The sequence below is a fragment of the Nomascus leucogenys genome, chromosome 22a (genome assembly GCF_006542625.1).
Source record: "Nomascus leucogenys isolate Asia chromosome 22a, Asia_NLE_v1, whole genome shotgun sequence".
Taxonomy (NCBI): Eukaryota; Metazoa; Chordata; class Mammalia; order Primates; family Hylobatidae; genus Nomascus; species Nomascus leucogenys.
In genome coordinates, this window is record NC_044402.1 from 134,278,944 (window position 1) to 134,303,997 (window position 25,054).

The window sequence follows — 25,054 nt, forward strand, 5'->3', positions numbered from 1 at the left end:
CATCTGAATTCCATGAAGTAGAAAGAGGCTGGTCCTGCGAGTAATGAGCTCCCTCGTATTAGAGGTGTCCAAGCATAGGCTGAGGAACTCCCATTTGGCTGGATGGGCAAACTTGGAGTGGAAATTCCACATAAGCAACCTTGGCCCTAGATGTCTCTGAGTTTTGTTCCTGTTGTCTTGCAGTGCATAGAAAGGTTTCCCAAAGGCCAATATTTCATTGTTCTACCTATGATCTGGATCATCTCTCCTAGCTACAAATGACAGCCCATCTTTGGGCTCCACTTTTGGTTTAGGAAATCAGGGTGCCTCCTCTCCTACCTGTCTTTGATGTTCTTTATCTTGTAAATATTCTGCTAGTGGAAATCCAATTTCTTATCCTGCAAGTCATCCAGTCCCTGGGAAGGAGGAGTGCTCTCTCCAGGGCCTCTCAGTCTGCCCCTCCTCTCCTCTCCAACTGTCCTCACCACACCTCCCCACCCAGGGCTCACATGACTGTGTTCCCCTGGGACTTGGTTGTAAGCTATCCCCACTTCTACCATCTCCCTTTCCAAAACAGGCCCCTGTACTTCAGCACACACATGTGAATAACAGAAATGTTGAATGACAACATGATGTGGAGTTTTCACTCCAGAGCCCTGTGCACTCTTCAAAGACCTGGGTTGATAGAGACTCAGGGAGGCAGTTGGATCTCAAAGTTCCAAGGGTCTGGGATCTAACGGTGATAGTTCTAGTGAAACCCTCCCACCCTGCCAGGAGACCCATTCCTATAAGAAATATGACTGAAGAGCCCAACTGTCTCACTTTGATAACCAATTCTGCCATTTGCATTTCCATTGATGTGTATTGGGCAAAGAGCAGAGCTTTTTCTTGTGGTTAATATCTGTTTAATCCAGAAGAAGACCTTAAGGAAAGGTCAGTATTTAGGTCCCAGAGTAGCTCTTTAAAATCCTTTAAAGGAAAAGGGAGTATGGGATAGTAAAGGGCCATGGGATGGATCTTTGAGGATCAAGGAACTTGGGACAGGAGGAGAAAGGATCTGAGAGCCTTTATTCCACCATCTTGACATCTGTGTTGGTGCTTCTCAATTTTTAAGAAGCTGTGGATGTTGAGAGAACCCCTTAAAGGAGTTATGAGAGATGCTGATATGGATTTCTCATTAGCCATTAATTATCAGTGTCTAGAAGAGAGGGAGATAGGGCTCTATTAAACTAAGGATATTATCTATTGCTGTGTAACAAATTATCATAAACTCAGTGGATTAAAAGAACATCCATTGATTATCTCATGGTTCCATGGGCCAGGAGTCTGGGCATGGCTTTCCTTGGTCCTTTGTTTAGGGTCTCAGAGACTGCAGTCCTTTCTGGAGTTCAGCTTCCTCTTCCAAGCTCATGTGCTTATTGGAGAATTCAGTTTCTTATGGTTGTAGGACTGAGGCCCTCAGTTCCTTGCTACGTGGCCCTCACCACAGGCAGTTTGCATCATGGCTGTTTACTTTTCAAGGCCAGTAGAATGTTTCTTTCCAATTTGATAAGAGGGAATCTCATGCGGTATAGTGTGATCATGAGAATGACATCCCACCATCTTTGCCATATGATGTAATCCACTAGAGAGGGTCACCCATCACCTTTGCCATATTCTGTTGGTTAGAAGGAAATCACAGGTTCTACCCACACACTCTCAAGGGGATGGCTTTATTGAAGGGTATGGGTCGTTGGGGCCATCATAAGGTGTGTGTCGCACCTCATATTTTACAAATTCTGTTGATCTCAAAAGAGCTTGAGGAAGAGATGATGGAAGCCATTACAGAAGCAGCAGTGGACTCGAGTGAGGAGGTGTCAGAGGAAAGAGATGACCTGGGACCTCTTGAATTACATGACAGTGGTAAGAATGTCATCCACATCTCTGCTTTCCTGCCCCATCTCAGACACTAACTCTTTGACTGCAGCCCCAGCCTAGGTCTCCCTTTCTCCATCTGCACGGTGGACATCATATCACACATAGAGCTGGAGCTGCACAGGTAGAGGCAAGGCCAGGGACACAAGGGCACTTCCTGTCATGGTCATTTCCACACTGCACCTGGGTGGCCTTTGTTTTCATAGGTACCTTTCAACAAGTCTTGAACCTCCTGGACATCATTGACAGCGAGTCAGCAAAGACGGACACGACAGGGGCAGGCCTTGACATGCGGAAGACCCTGGCCTCGGTGATAATCACGGAGAAGGCCACCACTGAGCCTTCTGTGGTGATAAACACTCTCATCCGCTGCCTGCAGGTGCCAGAGGTAGGGCCATCTTACCCACTGGGCTCAGCCACCTTTCGCTGTGTGTGCATCCATCCACCACCCAGCACATAGTTACTGACTATCAGAGATGTGATGCATGGTACTGGGATACAGAGATGGGCAAGACTGTGAGGTGCTTACTCCTTGAGGACCAATTGGGACCTGAGATATTCATAATTTTTAAAGTTCATAATTTTTAAAAGTTCCCTTGTCTTCTGACAGAGTGGGTTTGGGAGCCATTGTCCTAGAGCACATGAGCTGAGTTGCAAAGATGTTGAGCCAGTGGGCATGGGAGAGTAAAGATACACCAGACACAGTGTCCAGGGTTGTTTGGCTAGTGGGGAGATGCTTAGCTGGGTTAAGGGGCTGGGGTAGAGGATGTTGGAGGGAGTGATACAAAGTGCAACCAGGGGACCTGGTGGGCTTGTACAGACAAGGTTTGCATCACCTGGTACCAGACAAGGTTTTGGACTAGACAAGGGTTTGGAACAGAGCTGATCTAAACCTTGCTGGGCACCACCCCCAGAGTTTCTGATTGAGTAAGTCTGGGGTGGAGCCTGAGAATCAGCATTTCTAACAAGTTCCCAGGTGATGCCAAGGCTCATCTGGAGAGCATACTTTGAGAACTGTTGGATTTTAGACTACCCTTTTGCTTGGAGTAGGTAGCAAAGGGGTGCTATGAGCAGAGGAGCTTATTTATAAAAAGCTTTATTATTTTTGTTGGATTTGGATTTGCATTTGCATTTTCCCCCTTTTATTTTTAGTTGACACATAACAATTGTACATATTTATAGAATACAAAGTGATATTTCAAAACATATATACAATGTGTAATGACCGAATCAGGGTAATTAGTATATCCAACACTGCAAACATTTATCATTTCTTTGTGTTGCAAGCATTCAAAACTGTTTCTTCTAGTGTTTTGAAAATATACAGTCAATCATTGTTAACCTTGATTCATAACCTACAGTGCTATAATCATTCATAACCTACATAATCATTCATAACCTACAGTGCTATAGAACACAAGAACTTATTCCTTCTCTCCTGCTGTAATTTTGTATCTTTTAATCAACTTCTCCCTATCCTCCCCTGCCCTTACCTTTCCCATACCCTAATACCAAAATTCTATTCTTGACTTCTGTGAGCTCACCATTTTTATAGCTCCCATATATGAGTGAGAACATGTGGTATTTATCTATCTGTGCCTGACTCATTTCACTTGACATAATGTCCTCCAGTTTTATTCATGTTACTGTAAATGACAGGGTTTCTTTCTTTTTTACGGTTGAATAATATTCTGTTGTCTATATATACCACATTTTCTTTATCCCTTCATCCATTGATGGGTGCTTAGGTTGATTCCATATCTTGGCTATTGTGAATAGTATTGCAATAAACATGAAAATGCAGATATCTCTTTGATATATTGACTTCCTTTCTTTTGGATACACACCCAGTAGTAGAATTGCTGGATCATATGGTAATTCTAGTTTTACTTTTTTTGAGAAACCTCCATAGAGTTTTCCTTAATGGCTGTACTAATTTATAGTCTTACCAACAATGTGTGAGGTTTCCCCTTTCTCCACATCCTTGCTAGCATCTATTATTTTCTATATTTTGGATAAAAGCCTTTTTAACTGGAGTGAAATAATATCTCATTGTGGTTTTGATTTGCATTTCTCTGGTGATTAGTGAGGTTGAGCGTTTTTTATATCCCTGTTGGCCACTTGTATGCCTTCGTTTGAGAAATGTCTGTTTAGATCTTTTACCCATTTTTAAATTGGATTTTTTTTTCTTTTTTTTTTTTTTGCTATTGAGTTGTTTGAGCTCCTTGTATATTCTGGTTATTAATCCCTTGTAGGATGGAGAGATATTCTCCTATTCTGTGAGTTGTCTCTTCACTTTGTTCGCTGTTTCCTTTGCTGTGCATAAGTTTTTTGCTTGACATAATCCCATTTGTCTATTTTTGCTTTTGTTACCTGTGCTTTTGAGGTCTTACACAAAAAATCTTTGCGCAAACCAATTTCCTGGAGCATTTCCCTAATGATTATTTTCTAGTAGTTTCATAGTTTCAGGTCTTGGATTTAAGTCTTTAATCCATTTTGATTTGATTTTTGCATATGGTGAGAGATAGGGGGTTAGTTTCATTTTTCTGCATATGGTTATCCAGTTTTCCCAGCACAATTTATTGAAGAGACTGTCCTTTCACCATTATATGTGCCTAGCACCTTTGTCAAAAATGAGTTGACTGTAAATGCATGGATTGACATCTGGGCTCTCTATTCTGTTCCATTGGTCTATGTGCATGTTTTTATGCCAGTACCATGCTATTTTGGTTACTATGGCTTTAAAGTATATTTTGAAGTCAGGTAGTATGATGCCTCCAGCTTTACTCTTTTTGCTCAGGATTGGTTTGTCTGTTTGGAGTCTTATGGTTCCATGTAAAAATTGTCTGTAAAGAATGTCATTGGTATTTTTATAGAGATTTCAATGAATCTTTAAATTGCTTCTGGTAGTATTGTCATTTTGATAATATTAATTTTTCTATCAGTGAGCATGAAATAGCTTTCCATTTTTTGGTGTCTTCTTCAATTCTTTTCATCAGTGTTTTATAGTTTCCCTTGCATAGATCTTTCACTTCTTTGGTTAAATTTATTCCTAGGTATTTTATATTTTTGTAGCTATTGTAAATGAAATGGATTTCTTGATTTCTTTTTCAAATTGGGTGAAGTGTTCTGTTGTTTGCCATTTGGCATATACTAATGTTACTGATTTTCGTATGTCAATTTTGTAATCTGCAACTTAACTAAATTTATTTATCAGTTCTAACAGTTTTTGGATGGAGTCTTTGTATTTTTCTAGTATGAGATTGTGTCATCTGTGAACAAGGATAATTTGACTTCTTCCTTTCTATTTTGTATGCCCTTTGTTTCTTTCTCTTGCCTAATTGCTCTGGCCAGGACTTCCAGTATTATGTTGAAGAGCAGTGGTAAAAGTGGGCATTTTTGTCTTGTTCCAGATTTTAGAGGAAAGGCTTTCGATTTCTTCCATCTGGTACAATGTTAGCTGTGGGTTTGTCATATATGGCTTTTATTATCGTGAGGTATGCTCTTTCTATACCCAGCTTGTTGAGTTTTTAAAAAGATCATAAAGGGCTGCTGAATTTATCGAATACTTTTTTTACCATATATTGAAATGATCATGTGACTGTTGTTCTTGGCTCTGTTAATGTGATGTATCACATTTATTGATTTGCGTGTACTGGACCATCCTTACATCCTTGGGATGAATCCCACTTGATCACGTTGAATGAAAGTGACTTGTCATGCCTGATTAAAAGTATTCTCAAATACGACCCTCCAGGTGTGATCTGGGATGTGCAATCTATCTGCCCAATCCCATCCTAAACCAGGTCATTTTCAGTGGTGATAAGCGCTATCATGCAGGAATTGGAAGAGAGTAAGAGGCAATTTTCCTGGGCCCACAGACTCCCTCAATAGGGCAAAGGCAAGGTGAGCCTGCTTTCTTTGGGCTTTCAAGATGGCCAATGCCCCATGCATAGAGAACCTTGTGTGTTGATCACTTAACACCTGCCTTGCCAGATATTTACTGAAATCAGGGGCAGGAATACAGATAAGCAAGTCATACTGATAAGGCCAGTGGGATGAGAAGGGCAGGAGAAGGGAAGCAGGAGGATTTAGACATGGAGGAATGGGGATCTAAGATTTGTGTGTTTGGAGGCTGGTGGTTTGGGTGTAGGGAAGGAGGACAGTGGGAGAGAGAGGTGGACTTGTGCCGGGGGCAGGGTGAGGTCCATTCCACCCACCATACTTGTTTCCCAGATATCCACCCAGTGCAAGGTCAACATTTACAACATCCTCCAGGAGATCATCCAGCAGGAGGGGGAGCTGGAGGAGCAGTGCGTGCAGAGGCTGGTGGCCACTGCCTCCAAGGAGATGAGGGAGATCCCAGAGGTAGGACCCCAAGCTCCATCGGTGCCTTCCCTCTGCCAGCCCAGGAGGTGGGCCACTGGGGGCCTGGCCCAGGATGCCCACAGCCCTGTGCAGTTACCTCTCAGAGCAGGGGTAAGGCTGAGCCCAAGGGAGCCAGGCTGGATGGAGAGAGCCTGGGGTAGAAGGGTTTTCCTGGAGGCCCGGCTGGTGGTGGTGCCATATGTCCCTCTCCTGTCCCCTGCAGATGGAGGGCTATATGAAGGCAGAGGTGGCCAGCGACACACTGGTGGCTCTGTCCCGAAACCACTTCAGCTTGGTCATGTATGAGCTGCAGCACCACCTCAAGCCCCTCAACCTCACTGATGAATTTGTCATCATCACACTGGCCAAGCTGGCCAATGGCAATGGTAGGGGCTTGAGGGCCCTCAGCCTGGCCCAGTGTGCCTTCCTGGTCTCTGCCTCTCTCTGCCCCTTCCATCTGTCCCTATGTTCACCTCTTCCCCTTCCCTTTCATTTCTCTCTTTTTCCCTCTAAAATTTATTCATTTTGTCTCTGCAGTCCTTTTGTCTCTTAGCTGTTAAGATTCTGTGTGTTCTGTCTCTCATCCTTCCTCCCCCTCTCTCCTGTCTCCCCTCAGCCTGCATTGTTCTGTCTTTCCATCTCTTTCTTTTTTAATTTCCTTCCTTCCTTCCTTCCTCTTTCGTTTCCTTTTTTATTGCCTGCTTGACTTACTCCTTCCCCTCCCTCCCCCTTTCTTTTTCTCCTTCCTTCCTTCGTCCCTCCCTTCCTCCCTCCCACCCTTCCTTTGTCCCCTCTTTTCTTCTCTCCTTCGTTCCTCCCTCCCTCCCTCCTTCCTTCCTTGTTTCCTTCCTTCCTTCCTTCCTTCCTTCCTTCCTTCCTTCCTTCCTTCCTCCCTCTCTCCCTCCCTCCTTCCTTCCTTCCTTTCCTTTTTTATTGCCTGCCTTACTTACTCCTTTCCTTCCCTCTTTCTTTTTCTCCTTCCTTCCTTCCTTCATCCCTCCCTTCCTTCCTCCCTTCCTTCCTCCCTTCCTTCCTCCCTTCCTCCATCCCTTCCTCCCTCCCACCCTTCTTTCCTACCCTCTTTTCTTCTCTCCTTTCTTCCTTCCTTCCTTCCCTCCCTTTCTGCATGTTTCTGCCTCTCATCCTTCTTCCCCTCTCTCTCCTGTCTCCCCTCCATCTGCATTGTTCTGTCTTTCCATCTCTTTCTTTTTCAATTTCCTTCCTTCCTTCCTCCTTCCTTTCCTTTTTAATTGCCTGCCTTACTTACTCTTTCCCCTCCCTCCCCCTTTCTTTTTCTCCTTCCTTCCTTCCTTCCTCCCTCCCTCCTTCCTCCCTCCCTCCCTCCTTCCCCTTCCCCTCCCCTCCCCTCCCCTCCCTCCCTCCCTCCCTTCCTTCCTTCCTTCCTTCCTTCCTTCCTTCCTTCCTTCCTTCTCCATCCTCCCTCCCTTCCTTTCACCCCAGAAGCATGCACTGAGCTCCTACTCCATGCAGGCCTTGTGGCGGATACCTGGCCACTACAATAAATAAGACACACATGGCTCCTGTGCTCAGAAGGGACCAACAGGCAAACAAGGAAATAGACGTTTATAACAGGAGGTGACGTGTATGAAGAGAGCAGCCAAATGGGCGTTTGAGATCTGGCTAACGGAGGGGACCCCATCTCTGCAGCCCTTGTTGAGGTAGCGATATTTCAGCTAAGACCTGAAGGCAGAGAGGAGGACATCTGTGTGAAGCATGGGATGGGGAGAACCTTCCACACGGAGAGAACATTGCAGAGGCTCTGGGGCACAGAAGAGCTTGGATTCTCTGAAGAGTTGAGAAGTGGCTGTGGCTGGAGTTAAGGAGTGAGAGAGAGATGAGGGGGAGAGTCAGGCAGGGCCTTGGGGACGTCACCTGGGGCACTAGGAAGCTATCGAAGGACGTTAAGCTGCAGGGTCGCCTGGTGAATGCAGGTTGTGGGAAGGCCTTTCTGACTGTTGCCTGGATGGAGAGGGACTAGGAGGTGGGTACTTGTGATGGTGGCTGGGCTGGGAAGCATGTGGTGAGGGGTGACAGGTGGGAAGGGGCTCTGAGACGGGACCTGCTGAGGACGGGGGAAGGAGCAGAGGCAGCAAGCCACTGGGAGTGTGTTGGCCTCCTTTACCAAGCTAGAAGCACTGAGAGTTGGGAGCTCAAGTGAAGAACCTCATGCTGTGTGTGGAGCTCATGTTGCCTGTGGGAGCCCCCAGGGGAGAGGTGGAGGGGGCAGTTGATTTGTGGTGCGGAGTTCAGAGGGCAGGTCTGGGCTTGGCTTTGGTTCTTGGTGACCTCAGAGTGTAGGTGATGTTCAAAGCCATTGACACCTGGGAGTGAAAGTAGAGAGAGGACCCCGCCTGGAGGGGTCCTGGCATTGGCAAGGCTCGGGAGGAGCTGTAAGAGACAGCGTGGAATGTGAGGCCTGGCACAGGGAGAACAATCTCAAGGGGTGGAGGCCCCTGTGATGCCCATCCTGCCAAGGGGTCCAGTGAGATAAGGCTGGAGAAGGCGGGAGGTGGAAGAGCTTCACGGCTTGCTGGGGATAAAGGCCTGGATGGAGTGGGAGGGGAGGAAGGGAAGGCAGGCCTGGGAAGAGGACAAGGGACAGCAGCGAGGGGGATTATTATGAAGTCTGAAGATGGGGGTGCACTCAGGGTGGTGGAGCGGAGGGGCCTGCCTCCTATCGCAGGGTGGCCTGTTACGGCTCCCTTCCTTCCTCCATCTGCTCTTTTTCTCTGCTGGCCTCGTGCCTTCTCTCAGTTCCTTGCTCTCACCTGCTGTCTCCCTGCTTCTGTGTTCGCCCAAGAATGTTTGTGGGACCCCTGAAGGAGGCTGGCCTGCGTCCAGGAGGATGGACGCACTCTGGGAGCTGCTTCTTTCTGATTCTTGCCCCCCCTCCCCTGGGGCTCCTCTGTCCTCTCTTCCCTCCCTCTCTCAGACCTCTTCCTTCTCCTGGTCCTCTCCCTTCTTCCCTTTTCTCCCCTTTTGCCTGGCTTTCTTCCTGTGTCACCTGCTCCTAGCTCACTTGTAGCTCACTTTTTTTGTTTTGTTTTGTTTTGTTTTTGAGATGGAGTCTCGCTCTGTCGCCCAGGCTGGAGTGCAGTGGCGCAATCTCGGCTCACTGCAAGCTCTGCCTCCTGGGTTCACACCATTCTCCTACCTCAGCCTCCCAAGTAGCTGGGACTACAGGCGCCCGCCACTACACCCGGCTAATTTTTTGTATTTTTAGTAGAGATGGGGTTTCAACCGTGTTAGCCAGGATGGTCTCGATCTCCTGACCTCGTGATCCCCCCACCTCGGCCTCCCGAAGTGCTGGGATTACAGGCGTGAGCCACCATGCCCAGCCTTCTAGCTCATTTTTTAATGCTTTTCTGACTCCCAGACTATTTCCTGGGCCCCAGCCAGGGCAGAGGGCTAAGCCAGCTCTGGACTGTCAGGGGTTGGAGGTGGAGGGCAGCAGGGTTGTCCTCTCTGCCTTCTCCCTGCTCACCCCCAGCCCCAACTCCCTTTAATCATCCCTCACAACCTCACAGTGTTTGAGTTCATGCCATACATGGGCATCACCCTGGCTACCATATTCACCATGCTGAGACTTGCCAATGAAGCCAAGATACGCCAGGCGATCTGTGGTGGTGAGTTTCCCACTTGGGCCTGCAGGTCTGGCTCAATCAGGGTGCCGGAGGGAGACTGCTGGATAAGGAGCAGATGGAGGGGTTGTTGAAAAAGAGGTGCACTGTTCATTTGTTCTCCAAAGAAGTTTGCTTAATCTTTTACTTCGTGTGGCCTCTGATTGACTGCCTAGGGCACAAGAGGCTGAGACAGGGTGGGGGCCTTTTAGAAGATCCTGGCTTAGAGGGAAGAAGCTGCTACTGTGACTCCATTTAGCTTGCTTTGTAGTTAAGCACTTCACGAGACCACAGAACAGCAATAAGCATTCACAGGAGAGGGAGACTGGAGAAAATGGCTCCATGTGGAGCTTGACAGGGGCTGGTCTTAGATGCTATTTCAATCTGATCACCTTGCCCCAGATATTGATTACTTAATGTTCTTGTGGGCTTATAAAAAGCCCCAGTGCCTGAGAAAAAGAGGGCCACATGTGTTCACTGTTCACTGCCCTCTGACCTGGAATCCCCAGGATGTGGGCAAGGTCATACTCCAGGCCTTGCCCTTGACCCCATCTGTGTCCTTGAAGGAGAGGGACCCAGACACCCCTGAGTGCTCAGTTCTCGCACACACAGGCATGTAGGGTAAAAAGGAAGGTGCTGTGGGGGGTTGGAAGGGCAGGGTGCAGGCTGCTCACTATGGCAAGGCATGAGCACCTCCTCTGGGGAAGCTGGGCTGGGAAGGCTTGGTTCTGCTTCCAGCCCCTCTGGTGCCAAGTGCATTCCCCTGTTGCCGTTGGTAGCCATGGAGACCTTCTGTGAGACGGTGCAGGCCTGGTGTCAGGACCCATGCTTTTCACGGTGGTGCTTTGCAACCTCTGTGTGCCCGCTGCATGCCCACTTCGTGCCCAGTGCTCTGTTCCCAGCTGCAGGGCACTAAAGAGCTCGTAGGCAGAGATCTTGCCCTCAAGGCGAGTTCACCTGGGTTCAAATGAGATACACGCAAAGCAGTGGCCAAGGGAACGAGGCGTGGAAACAACAGAGGGGAGGGAGATGGCCAGGGAGAGCCTGGCCAGGGAGGCTCCTAAGAAAGTGTCCCTGAGCTTGGGGAATGTGGGAGAAGACAGAAGGTGAGGCCCTGATGTGGGGCGAGCCACCTGACATCTCCCTGAGCTGCAGCCCTCCAGCCCACCGAGTTTTCCTCCTTCAGAGCCCAGGATGAGTATCAGAGCCATCAACCTGGCTATCCGGGTGGTCAAGAACACCATCTCTGATACCCGATCCAAGGTAACAGGGCAGAGACCTGGAAATGGGGGGCACTCGGGGAACCCTGCCAGGGAGGCAAAGGGAAGTCTGGACTCTGGGAGGCAGAGGCTTTTGATGGAAAACCCTGCTTTCCATCGGGTCTTGACTGGGGCTGCAGGATGGCGAGGCCAGTGAAAGCTGAGGTTCCACTCTCGAGACCTCATTCTCTCCATGGATCTAGAGTTTTCGAGTGGTGTGTCTCAGGTACCACCTTGGACCCAGCAGAGGCCGAGTAAATCCAGCTGCAGCTGGAGTCACTCGGCTGCCAAGGGTTTTGTGAGGTCTTTATCACATGTGAAAAAAGCAACTAAGGGGTACTCCTCTACCTGCCCTCAAAAGGCTGAAAACCACAGTCCCAGGCTCCATGGCAGCCACATCCACCTTGGAGTGGAGCTTGGTTCTGGCCACGGGCTGGGGAAGGGAGGTCCAGCGTAGTGAGGGTCTGCACAGCAGTTTTGAGGAATATCAGAGAGGGAATGGAGGAGAATGGGGGCTAGAGATTTAGGCAGAGCTGTCTTCAGTACCTGGAGGCTATGGAGGGAAGAGAGAAAAGACTCATTCTGCATCTCCTGCATATGGTGATTCTCATCAATGGAGCAAGCCCCAGGGAGTCCAGGATAACAGATGGGCTCCCCACAGCAAGGGCTGCTAGAATGGAGCAGCCTAGGTTGGAAGGGAGGGAGGGAGCTTTGTGTCTCTCCAAGGCTCAATGAGCTCCCAGGTGGGCATGCTGCTGAGTGGGACCCCTGGATGAGGCAGGGGGAGGTGGGCAGAGTGGGCAGTAATCAGCCCCTGAGGCCCCTTCTAGCCCAGAGCACCCCCAATTCCTAGCTCTCAATGTCACAGGATTGGGTGCCCTGGAGCCCACCCCAACCCCCAGCATGTCCATGGTCCTGTCCCCTCAGGTGAGGATGGCTATTCTCCACATCATTGGGCAGTTGGCTCTCTCTGGCTACCAGGAGAGAATCAAAGGCTGGGGCCTGAAGTACGTGTCTGTGCAACTGACCTTATCCACCTACAAACTGGTGAGTGGCCCTAATACACAGATCACAGAGCAGCTGGACTTGGAAATGGTTTCCACAGTGCTGAGGGGAGAATGCCACTCAGCATACCTGTGTTGAAACCTGCGTATCCGTTCACGACATGAGTTCAGAGATACACAGTGAACCTGCAGGTGACAATGTGTGGGGTCCCAGCTCTGAGCATTCTGTAGACTCAGTATCTGGGCATGGAGCCCCTGGGGAGTGAGGAGACCACACTCGAGAACACAGCAAGCCCCTGCCAGGCCACAAGTGGGAATCCCTTGGTTCTTTCTTCCAGACAAATCGCCGGGAGAACTTTTATCAGAGGGACTTGGAGGAGAGGATGGTCCACAAGGTCACCATGGACACTGTGAAGATCATTACCTCTTCCGTCAGTGGGATGACCAGCGTGAGTGGGTCCTGCCCCACCTGCACAGTGGGTCACCACGCCAGGTGGGGGGTGAACCACACATGCCCAGAATTCCACATCTTTGCTTCTTCCGTTCCTGCTGTCTAGAGTGTTGAGGGGCCTTTCTCTTCCAGTTGCCTGGAATTACTCAAAACCCAGTTCCAAAGCCAGGTCCTTGATGAGAACTTACCCTTCATCTCTGTACCCCCAGAGGCTGGGCAGTGCACGATCTCAGCACGGCTGGCAGTATCAGTCTGTATCATTTGAGCGAGTACCTGAAATGTGTCCATTACTTTAAGGCCCGTGTGTGTGTGTGTGTGTGTGTGTGTGTGTGTGTGTGTGTGTGTGTAGACCAATGATTTTCATGGTTGAATTTTGTAAACATTCATTGAGTTCTTACTCTGTGAAAGAGGACAGAGGAGTGTGCACTAGGAGGACTCAGTATGACCAGGAGTTCACAGACTATGGGAGAAACAAATGTGTCAACTTTTAATTGCAACAAAATGTGACGTGGCAATAAGATAGGAAAAATGTGCCATGAGAGCATCAAGGAGGGAATGATTATGCACTAAGTGAGGCTGCAGCTAGATGATCCCTGTCCAGTGACAGCTTTTTTTAATTGCAGAAATAATAATAATCATCATCATCATCATAGCTACAGTCCATGTGGCACCCACATATAGCAGGTATACTGTACTAGTGTGCAACATGTACAGTCTTGTTTAATTACCCAGCAACTACCCGCATAGAGGGTAGTTGTTATCCTGATTTTGTAGATGAAGAAACTGAGACCCCGAGGGATTCATTAATTTGCTCAAGGCCTCACAGCTGGTAAACAATAGAGCCAGGATTGAAATTCCGTTTGTAATTCACCATGCTGTCTTTATGGGGAAGCCCAGGAGCTGGGAGATTCTAGTCCTGGTGGCTGGAACAGGTTAAGCCATTGCACTCGATAGTTGGTAGCACAAGAGCCTCACCTTCAATTCCTAGGGGTGGGGGTGGGGTGGAGAGGGATTGCAATTAGTTGGGGGTGTTGAACGGTCACCCAGGGAGAGAGGAGATGGTGGGGTGAAGTCGGAAACACAGCTCCAATAATCCATATCAGTCAGGGTTCTCCAGAGAAACAGAACCAGTAGAAGACATATATAGTCTGGTTTATTTTAAGGAAGTGACTCATGCAGTTGTGGGGGCTGGCAAGTCTGACACCTGCGTGGCAGGCCAGCAGGCTGGAGACTCAAGCAGGGGCGGATGCTGCGGCCTTGTGGCTGAATATCTTCTTCCTCAGAGAAACCTCAGCGTTTCACTCTTAAGGTGTTTCACCTACCTATGTTATTGAGGATAATCTCTTTTATGGATTATGCACTTTTGTCACACCTACAAGCTACCTTCACAGCAACACCTAGATTTGTGTTTGACTGAATGACTAGGTACTCTTCGCCCAGCCAAGTTGACACACAAAACTGACCGTCATACCAGGCACGCACAACTGGATCATCTGCCCAGGGTGCCCCTCTAGAGGACTTGGGATCAGAGGGAGGGCCCTGGATGAGGAGGGTGTGATGGGTGTGGGTTTGTATGAGGCTGGCAGCGATAGGAGTTGGGCAACAGGGATGCTGCCCCAGCAGGGACTAGCAGACTCTCTTGCCACATCAGGGTGGGTGACACTTAAATGCCCCTGAACAAGACTGGGGTTGGCAGTGGAGCCAGTTCAGGGCTGACTGTCAGGTGACATCTCTGGGGAAGCTGGGATGGGGTGGCACCATGGCAGAGCCTGACTGTTCTCCCTAGAGGCCCAGGGCTTGGGCTAATTCTGAGCCCCTTTCTCTCCCACCCCCACCCCAGGAGTTTTGGGTGAGGCTCCTGTGCTACATCATGGAGACAGACTACATGGAAGCTTTGACTCCTATCTGTATCAGCCTCACAAACCTGGCAGAACACCAGCTCCGTGGTCAGGACGTGGATGTCAGCATGGCTGGCAAGAGCAGGCAAGGTGGGCAAAGTTCTTGTGCCAGCTGGTTGGATTGGGCAGGTGGGCTGGCTCCTTGTCTGGGAATGCCCACCTCTCTCCACATTCCTCCCACCCTCATTCCCCCTTCTCCTGGAAACATCCAAGTCCAAATTAATACTATTAATGCCTACCTGGATATTAATGCCTACTTGATCATATCTAGGACATGTTAGAATTGTGTAAACTTCCTTCTGGATAGCTCACTCCTCATGTCCTGTCCCCCCAGCCCACACCCCGGTCCAGAGCCCACCCTTGGGAGCTCCTGGCCCAGCCTTTCCCATGCATGACCTTACTGGGCCTCTGCTCTGTCTGGCTTCTCTGTGCCAGCTAGAGTAACTGTAGGCATCCCATCCTCTGTAGACTACCCTCACTGTGGTCCACTCAGAGTGGGCACTGTTAACACCAGGCTCTCAAAACAACTATGCCCACCTACCGTGCTTGCTCCTGTCCCCTTCCCTCCCACCTCTGGCCCCAAGGGCGTGGCTGGTGATGGAGGTGATTGATGGGGTCCTTTAGGATCCAGGGCTAGCAAAGGGCAGAGCCTGCTCTCTGACTTTGATCTAAACAAGCCAGCCAGTCGATCCTCTGAGATCTTCCTCATGCCCCTCTCACTCTTGACTCAGGTTGAGTCCTCTCCAGGGACCCTGCACCGGCACCTTTTCAGCAGGCCTGGCCTTGCCCTTGTCCATTTGTTTGTGTGCTGTTGGTTTGCTTTTCATGGGCTCATTGCCTCCCAAAGCCTGTGGAGAGAGTCAGGAGTGGGTAGAATGGCAGTGTCTAATTACTTTTGTCTCAACAGAGGACAGGGTTCACAGTAGGAGACAAAACATTGTCATGGTAAGTCTTGGTGTCCACTACAAAATGAGCATGGCCTGAAAAGAGCATCTTCTAAACCTCAACCCATTAGCACGATTCTCCCCTCTCCCCAGGATAAGTGAAATGTAATGATGCTCTTAGGAAATTTCCTGTGCCAACCTATTCTCCATTATGGGGGTTTGGGGAACGAGATCATGTTGGGGAGCCACCTTCTAGGGTAAAGTTCCTAGATGGGGACATAGGAGCATGTCCTGGTACAAGCCAGGAAGGCTCAGCTGGGGTTGCATTTCCTTCAATCAGTGGAACTGCCTGCACCTCAGAAGCTGCTGGCCCGTCTCCTGGTGAGTGGCTGACCTGCACCATGCCCTGGCCTGGAAAGGCCATGCCCTGTGGCACCTCTTCCTTAAGCTCCTAATTCCCAGAGCCCCAGGGGTATGAGGAAGCTGAGGTGCAATGAGGGAGTTTGATGCTTGGCAGGACAGATCATTCCATGTCCTTGAAATTCCTCTCGAGTTTGGCAGTGCACTTGTAATAACTGGGGAGCTGGCCTGTACCTACTTTTAGATTCCTCTGCCCAAAGCATCCCCACGACACTGCCAATGCCTGCCTACCCCTGGGGGTTGGCTCAGTCCAGGACCCATGAGTTCTCCTCTTTATGTTAACTGTGGACACTCATCTATATTGCACTGAAGCCTGGGGTGGGGAGGGAGCCCAGGTCTGGCCCCCATCCCCCATCCTTCCTGTAGTGTCCTCTGCAGGTGCACTCTCTATTTGAAATCCCTATTTGAAAACCACCCATCTTGTCCAGCTCCTCCCTTTAAAAATGAGGACAATGAGCTCCAAGACAAGGAGCAAGGTGCTTAGGTGCTACTTCACTGTAGTCTTGGTGCCCTCCAGGTGCTGATGTCATCACCTTACAAGGGCGAGGGTCGTGGGATAGCCATGCTCAACCTCTTGAGGACCCTGAGCCAGAGCATCGCACCCTCTATGGCTGACATGTGGGAGATGGAGATTCCGCTACTGGTCCGGTACCTGGAAGGTGAGGTTCCTGGGGAGCCCATTCCAAGCCAACCCTCCAATCCGTGTACATGCTGGGGTTCTAATCACATGACTTGAATAACAAGAGCTGAGGCTCACAGTCGACCCACACAGCCAGCCCACTTTTGTCCTGAGAACTGGTTGAGCAGCCTGGGAAGGTGAGGAGTGCAATGCAACCTGTGATGTGTTCATCCATGGAGGGCCTCAAATGCTACACTAAGGAGGCATGGAGGGCCTTGAATATCAGGCTTAGGGGAGCAGTGGAAGAAAGTGGCATGTGTGACCATGCATGTGTTCCTGCAGAACATACTGAGTTCACTTGGGATCAGAAAGCCTGGGAAGACAAGCTGATTCAGGTAAAGGGGTAACAAGTTTGCGGAGGCCTGGGAGGAGGAGAAAGATGGGAGCAGATGGAAAGGCATTTGGTGGGCTGGGCACGTGAGGAGTTTAGAAGCCCCTAAAGGACGTGTTCTCCTTCTGTCAGAGAAGACTTGGGAGTTACAAAGTCTATAGCTGTGTCCATCCCCAGGGGAGAACTGAGAGAACCTTCCATCCTGAGAGCCAGGTGCCCAGGAGGGCAGCAGGGAGTGACACCCCTTCTGCTAGCCGCCAGAGCCACAGCCGTTTCTCAGACCCACAGAACATTATTAGCACTGGATCAGGGATCTATGGACTGAGTGATCTGGAGATGTGGGCAAGGGAAGTGAGAGAGGGCAAGTCACTACTCAGGGTCACGTAGCATTCCCAGAGCCCAGGCAAGAACAAGGATGAAGGCCTTTGGCTCTTCCCACCAACGTCTTGTTCCTCCCCAGTTTCTGCGAAACTCCCTCAAGAAGACCCGGGGGTCTAGCTGGAGCCTGCGCTTGAGCAAAGAGCTGAACAACCAGATGGCGAGCTTTGACAGTCCCTCTCTGGAGAAGGTTTGTCTCCACAGGGGCAGGAGAGTTTGGACAGGAAGTAGACTCCAGGGATGATGGAGTGGAGAGGATCACACCGTGTGTGTGAGATCAGCTGGACCTGTGGCTGTTTACAGGGTCCTGGGAGGAGAGGAGGGTGGTCTGGATTGGTGCTTTTAGTTTTGTTTTGGTTTGTTTTTTTGTTTTGTTTTGTTGTTCCTCCAGATTCTGGTTAGAAATCACATGTGTATATTTCTTTGTAACACAAAACTATACCACATTGCTACAAAATTCTAAAACATTGTTGAAAGAAATCAGTGAGGGTCTCAATAAACAGAAAGCACCCCATGTTCATGGATTGAAAGATGCTATAGTTCAAATGGTGATACTCTCCAAATTTATCTTCAGTTTTAGCATGACCCCTATCACAATCCAAGCTAGTTCTTTTTTTTTGTTTCCAGAGACTGACAAATTGATCCTAAAATTTATATGGAAATACCAGGGGCTCTGAATAGCCAACATAATTATGAAAAGAAGAATAAAGTTGGAGGACTCAAACGTCTCAATTTCAACTTCTTACACAGCTGCAGTAAAACTCCTTACACAATTGCAGTAAACAAGACAGTGAGATACTGGCATAAGGACAGATTGATAAAATAGAAGTGAGAGTCCAGAAATAAACTCTCACATTTATGGCTAATTTATTTTCAAGAAGGGTGCCAAGACAATTCAGTGGGGGAAAAAATAGTTTTTTTCAACAAATGGTGCTAGGATAACTAGAAATCCACATGCAAAAGAATGAAATTGGATACCTTCCTCACAGCACACATAAAGCTGAATCAGGACGGCTGTTAGTGCTGCTGCTGTTGGTTCGTCGCGGCGGCGAAGGAGGAGGAGGAAGAGGGCGAGGCGACAAGGGAAGAAGGAGGCAGGCGCGGCGGCAGCGGAGGCGCCCCGGGCCGGCGGAGGCGAGGCGGGTGGGGGAAGATGGCGGACGTGCTTAGCGTCCTGCGACAGTACAACATCCAGAAGAAGGAGATTGTGGTGAAGGGAGACGAAGTGATCTTCGGGGAGTTCTCCTGACCCAAGAATGTGAAGACCAACTATGTAGTTTGGGGGACTGGAAAGGAAGGCCAACCTACACATTGGATTCCATTTTATTTCTGCTTAATAATGTGCACCTTTCTCATCCTGTTTATGTCCGACGTGCAGCTACTGAAAATATTCCTGTGGTTAGAAGACCTGATCGAAAAGATCTACTTGGATATCTCAATGGTGAAGCGTCAACATCGGCAAGTATAGACAGAAGTGCTCCCTTAGAAATAGGTCTTCAGCGATCTACTCAAGTCAAACGAGCTGCAGATGAAGTTTTAGAAGAAGCAAAGAAACCACGAATTGAGGATGAAGAGTGTGTGCGCCTTGATAAAGAAAGATTGGCTGCCCGTTTGGAGGGTCACAAAGAAGGGATTGTACAGACTGAACAGATTAGGTCTTTGTCTGAAGCTATGTCAGTGGAAAAAATTGCTGCAATCAAAGCCAAAATTATGGCTAAGAAAAGATCTACTATCAAGACTGATCTAGATGATGACATAACTGCCCTTAAACAGAGGAGTTTTGTGGATGCTGAGGTAGATGTGACCCGAGATATTGTCAGCAGAGAGAGTATGGAGGACACGAACAACTATCTTACAAAGCACAGGAAAGAATTTTTCCAAGAACATTTTTGCAATTCTTCAATCTGTAAAAGCCAGAGAAGAAGGGCGTGCACCTGAACAGCGACCTGCCCCAAATGCAGCACCTGTGGATCCCACTTTGCGCACCAAACAGCCTATGCCAGCTGCCTATAACAGATACGATCAGGAAAGATTCAAAGGAAAAGAAGAAACGGAAGGCTTCAAAATTGACACTATGGGAACCTACCATGGTATGACACTGAAATCTGTAACGGAGGGTGCATCTGCCCGGAAGACTCAGACTCCTGCAGCCCAGCCAGTACCAAGACCAGTTTCTCAAGCAAGACCTCCCCCAAATCAGAAGAAAGGATCTTGAACACCCATTATCATAATTCCTGCAGCTACCACCTCTTTAATAACCATGCTTAATACAAAAGACCTTCTGCAGGACCTGAAATTTGTCCCATCAGATGAAAAGAAGAAACAAGGTTGTCAACGAGAAAATGAAACTCTAATACAAAGAAGAAAAGACCAGATGCAACCAGGGGGCACTGCAATTAGTGTTACAGTACCTTATAGAGTAGTAGACCAGCCCCTTAAACTTATGCCTCAAGACTGGGACCGCGTTGTAGCTATTTTTGTGCAGGGTCCTGCATGGCAGTTCAAAGGTTGGCCGTGGCTTTTGCCGGATGGATCACCAGTTGATCTATTTGCTAAAATTAAAGCCTTCCATCTGAAGTATGATGAAGTTCGTCTGGATCCAAATGTTCAGAAATGGGATGTAACAGTATTAGAACTCAGCTACCACAAACGTCATTTGGATAGACCAGTGTTCTTACGGTTTTGGGAAACATTGGACAGGTACATGGTAAAGCATACATCCCACTTGAGATTCTGAATTATTTGGCTCCTCCATTTCTGGAAATTGAGACTCAAGCTTTATGAATTTATCAAGAACTTAAAAATGAAGAAGGTCACAGATTGATCTTTTATAAGATCTTATTTGATGCTTTGTGCTTCAAGGGCATGATGCCTGTCATCCATGTAAGCAAACTTTTTGGCTTACAAATTTTTTTTAATAATTAGCCTTCTAGTCTATAATGGAAATTGTATATTTTGGTAGAAGTTTTTTCTCCATTGGTTAAATTAGCGTTACTTAAAATTTGTTTCTTTAGAAAATAAATGCAGGTTATAAATGTGTGTATATTTAGAGATTATAAGGCTCTCTGAGCTATCTTCTGATTTTTCATTGCTCTATAATTCTTTTTACTGAAAATACTATGTTATGAATGGTATTAAATTTTAGTCTCTGGAACATCCAAAACCAAGCAAAGGGATGTGACTATTTTGAATGAATCAGAATGTCAACTTGTATGTACACTATATCTACACTTACTCTTTATTTTAAAAGAATAATGAAAAATCAAGATCAATTCTTCAATTTGATTGAACTGTTCAGCCTTTTCAAGATGTCTTTATTTACAAATGATTACATTTAAATGAATGTACATTCTTCTCACTGACTTTGGTGATTTTGAAACCTAGAATGATGTGTTTCTATCTGTAATATCTTTCCATCTGAAAAAAATCTCAAAACACAGATTAAAACAACAAAAAAAAAAAAAGCTGAATCAAAACGAATCACAGATCTAAATAAAAGAACTAAAATTATAAAATTCTAGAAAAACACAGGATAAATCTTCTGACCTTGGGTTAGGCAAAGCCTTCTTAGAGATAACACCAAAAACCACAAGTGACAAGAAGAAATAAATTGGACATCACGAAAATTAAAACCTCTTGTGCTAAAAATAATACAATAGAGAAAGTGAAAAAGAAGCACATTAAGGAAGAATGTGTTCTTCTGTAACAGATCAAAGACTTAAGTGTACAAAATAAAATAGAACCATGGAACAACTAGAAGAATATATTGATGAATATTTTTATAATCTTAATATGGAATAGCCTTTATATGCTTGCAAAGAAACCAAGAAAGACGAGGGAAAAGAGGTAAACTTTATAGATATTAACATTTTTTGTGTGCTTCTACTACTTCCTGTTTGTTTTCTCATCTCCAAAAACAATAATATTTACCCTAGAGAGTTGTGGTGAGGATTTAATGAAATATGGATGGTTTTTCTTATTATGTCTCCAAATATAAAACAAAATTCTTACAAATAACAAAGAAAAAACCCACCAAAAAATGGGAAAAAGAATATAGCCAGAAATTCAAAGAATTAAAATGAATCATGAGAATATGAAGAGATGATCAGCACAACGAATAATCAAAGAAACACATCACAGTGAGAATGTTCCACTTCTCACTGATCATGACGTATGTTGGGGAGTAGGTGGAGAAATTGGTGTGCTTAGGTTTGTTGGTGGGAGCGTAAATTTGTTCAACTTACACAGGAGTTGAACAAATTTACACTTCCCCCACGTATAACATGCCTGCCCTTATATAGTCTGACCTCCCAGAATAACCTGAACATTTATTTTATATATATTTTTTAATTTTTTTATTTTTATTTCCATAGGTTTTTGGGGAACTGGTGGTCTTCGGTTACATGAATAAATGGGAATTTGCAAGATTTTGGTGCACCCATCACCCAAGCAGTATATGCTGCACCCAATTTGTAGTCTTTTATCCCCCATCCCCTTCCTACCCTTTCCCCCTGAGTCCCCAAAGTCCATGGTATCATTCTTATGCCTTAGCATCCTCATAGCTTAGCTCCCACTTACAAGTGAGAACATACAATGTTTGGTTTTCCATTCCTAAGTTACTTAGAATAATAGTCTCCAATCTCATCCAGGTTACTGCAAATGCCAGTAATTCATTCTTTTTTATGGCTGAGTAGTATTCCATTATATATATATATAAATAAAAAATATAAACTGATATATATATATAAACTGAGATATATATAAACTGATATATATATATATATATATATATATATATATATATATATATATATATATACATACATATATATATATATATATCAGTTTCTGTATCCACTCGTTGATTGATGGGCATTTGGGCTGGTTCCACATTTTTGCAATTGTGAATTGTGCTGCTATAAATGTGTGCGCAAGTATCTTCTGCACATTAAAAAAAATTGAAGAATATGTAGCAAACTCTCTACAACAGCACCCCTTGAAGGCTGGCTGTAGGGAGGCCTGAGCTCCTTCCTCCCTTCTGCCTCTCCAGGGCTTTCTGTACCGGGCCTTGGGCTTCACCTTGGCCACAGGCCTGGAGGCCAGCAAGGTGGAGGTCCTGCTGTTGGAGCTGCTGTACAAGACGGACTACAGCAATGACTTCGACAGCGAGGTGAGGGTGCCTGCAGCCCCCTCCTGTCCACCAGATGCCTCTGGACCCTCGGGGACGTGTGTGTTCATGTGGCTGCATGCGTTTTGTGTGTGTGTGTGTGTGTGTGTACGTGTGTGTGTGCCTTGCGTGTGTGTGTGGGATCCTCCTCTGCCCCCTGGCCCCTGCCCTCACCCTGGCTGGCTGGGTCTCCCTGCAGGGTGTGATTATGTGCTTTGGCCTGTGTGCCCGGAGCCAGGTAAAAACGGTGCTGAATGTACTTCATGACTTCGAGGACAGGATCCAGGAGTCAGAGCAGTCCTGGCAGATCAGTGCTTGGCGGGTAAGCCACCTTCCCTCCACAACTGGGTCTTGGGATCTCTTAGCACAGTGCTCTGGGCACTGACACAAAGTCCTTTCTAGATCTCAGTAGGAAACTTGCCTCACACCGAGTCTCCTGTCATCAAAATGGCTGAGACGTTGTCTTAGTCTGAGACCTCCTGGACAGAGCTTTTGCTATTGCATCATCTTAAAAATGCAGGGTGGGCCTTTCCAGGACCCAGATACTGCCACGGAGTCCCAGCCACTTGCTACTCATGGTGGGGTTCTCAGACTGGCAGTGGGGGCTCCCTGGGTGCTGATTGGAAATGTAGAGTCCTAGGCCCCACCTAGACCCACAGGATTTGAAGAAGCTGTTCAGGTAGTGCTCAGTGGGTGCTTGACACTAGGAGCTCTGCCTCAGTGAATGGACGGTGCTGGGATTGAGGGGCTCTAGCCACTGTTGCAGGGTGAGAACACTGAAGCTTGTCCATAGGCATGCGACTGGTTCACTGGTGAAGCCAGGATTTGGACCCAGACAGCCCATGGCCTCATCCTCTGGAGGCTGCCCCTCCCTGCCACAGGAGATGGTCCCACCAGCTGGCTGAGCTGCTAGTGGGAAACCATCTGAAACCATCACCCATGCTTCAGGCTTTGCCCTTGACCTGGAACCCTTGCCCTGAGGTCTGGTTGTTTGGATGAAGAAAATTGAGAGTCCCAGGCTTCGTTCCAGCTTTTCTGCAAAGAGGACCCGACACCTGGATTTCTACTCAGTCTGGCAGGGCACTGGGGCCCCTGCTCCCCAGTGGGTTTGGTGGCCTCCAACATCTCCTCCTACTCAGAGGTTGTTCTGAGGGTGTGAGCACCGTGAGGGCAAGGTGGAAGCTGTCAGTTCCTGCTGGATCTCCAGCCTCCTGTGTGCTTGGCCCATAGCCGGTGCCTGGCAGGTGAAGGTATGAGGTGTACAAGCAGCCTCTTGCCTTTAGGGGTGTTCACATGAGCACCTCCCCCCACAGCTGATGGGTGGTCTGGGCGTCTATAGCCCTGGTCTGTCTTGCTCATTACTGCATGCCTAGTGCCTGGTGTCTAGTAGATGCTCAATAAAGATGCATTGAGTGAATGAATGCATGCATGAAAATACAATGAACATTTCAGGCACCCAGAAAACAGTCAGGTGAAGCACCGCCAGCTGACTCGATGGATCGTTTGGTCATGTGGCCAGAAACCATCACCTGCATCTGGAGCAGCCCCTGCTGCCCCCAGCGGTTCTTTTTCTCTTTGGCCTCGTAGAAGGACCATCCCTGGAGGCAGGAGACAGTGAAAAGTGCCCTCATGGTGATGTATAGCTGCGTGGCCTCCTACTGCCACCCCCAGTTGCTCCTCAACCTCGTGGACAGCCCCATCACCGCTAAGATCATTCACCATTATGTCAGCAGCTGCCAGGTAGCCCCATCTGCTGCCTGGGGGGATGTCTTCTGGACCAGGCTGGTGGGTAGTAGCCTTCTGCCACTCTCTGGGCACCTGCATCCCTACCCAGGGGACATCCAGGCATCCTACCTGATGCCCAGCCCGTGGGAGGCCCATTGCCCAAATGTGTTGTTCTCTGTGCTTTGGTGTCATGCAGAGGAGCTGGCGGGGGTGAGGATAGCCCCTCTTCCAGAGTGCTGGGTGGGGTCTCCAGAAGCCACAAGATGAGCCCCAACTCTTCCCAGCCTTTCCCACTCCCTCTGCCCTTGCCTCTGGCCCTCCCTCACACTGACCCAGACCCTTTCATAAGGAACAAGAGGTGGGGTTGTCTTCAAAGACATGCAAAGGGACTGGCTATTTGCTTGGAATGGCAAGGAGGGGAAAACACAGAGAATAAAGCAAAAACTTTTTATTTTTTAAAACTGTGGCAAAATACACATAACATAAAGTTTATCATCATAACCATTTTTAAGTACATGGATAGTTCAATGGCATGAGGTGCATTCACATTGTTGTGCAACTGTCACTGCCATCCGTCTCCAGAAGTCTTCATTTTGCAAAACCAAAATCCTATATCCATTCAACACCAACTCTCCATTCCCTTCTCCACCCAGCCCTGGCAACCACCTTTACTCTTTCTGTCTGTGTGGCTTTGATGAGTCCAGGTACTTCGTCTAAGTGTAATCATATGATAGTTGTTGTTGTGATTAGTGCCCTCCTAAGATACCAGAGATCTTGCTCTCTCCAGCATGTGGGGACACAGCAAGAAGACAGCTTTCTGCAAGCCAGGAAGAGTCCTCACCGGAGCCCAACCATGCTGGCTCCCTTGTCTTAAACTTCTAGTCTCCAAAAACTGTGAGAAAATAAATTTCTACTGTTTAAGTCACCTGGTCTCCAGCATTGTTATGGCAGCCTGA

The 25,054-nt window shown here is 47.7% G+C and overlaps 1 protein-coding gene and 1 pseudogene across 2 annotated transcripts; both read left to right on the top strand.

Moving 5' to 3' along the window:
• Positions 1-836: 836 nt before the first annotated feature.
• MROH2A (maestro heat like repeat family member 2A) lies at positions 837-24,365 on the top strand. Its single transcript, XM_003278563.3, has 18 exons — positions 837-912; positions 1,774-1,881; positions 2,100-2,281; positions 6,130-6,261; positions 6,485-6,647; positions 9,810-9,908; positions 10,682-10,789; positions 11,089-11,165; positions 12,089-12,208; positions 12,504-12,614; positions 14,457-14,604; positions 15,739-15,779; positions 16,336-16,477; positions 16,780-16,832; positions 17,289-17,396; positions 22,257-22,376; positions 22,573-22,695; positions 23,961-24,365. Exons 1-18 carry the CDS (start codon positions 837-839, stop codon positions 24,363-24,365), a joined length of 2,316 nt encoding a protein of 771 aa, XP_003278611.3.
• LOC100595800 lies at positions 18,360-20,053 on the top strand (annotated as a pseudogene). Its single transcript, XR_122966.4, has one exon. The product of XR_122966.4 is annotated as a parafibromin pseudogene (transcript).
• Positions 24,366-25,054: the final 689 nt, after the last annotated feature.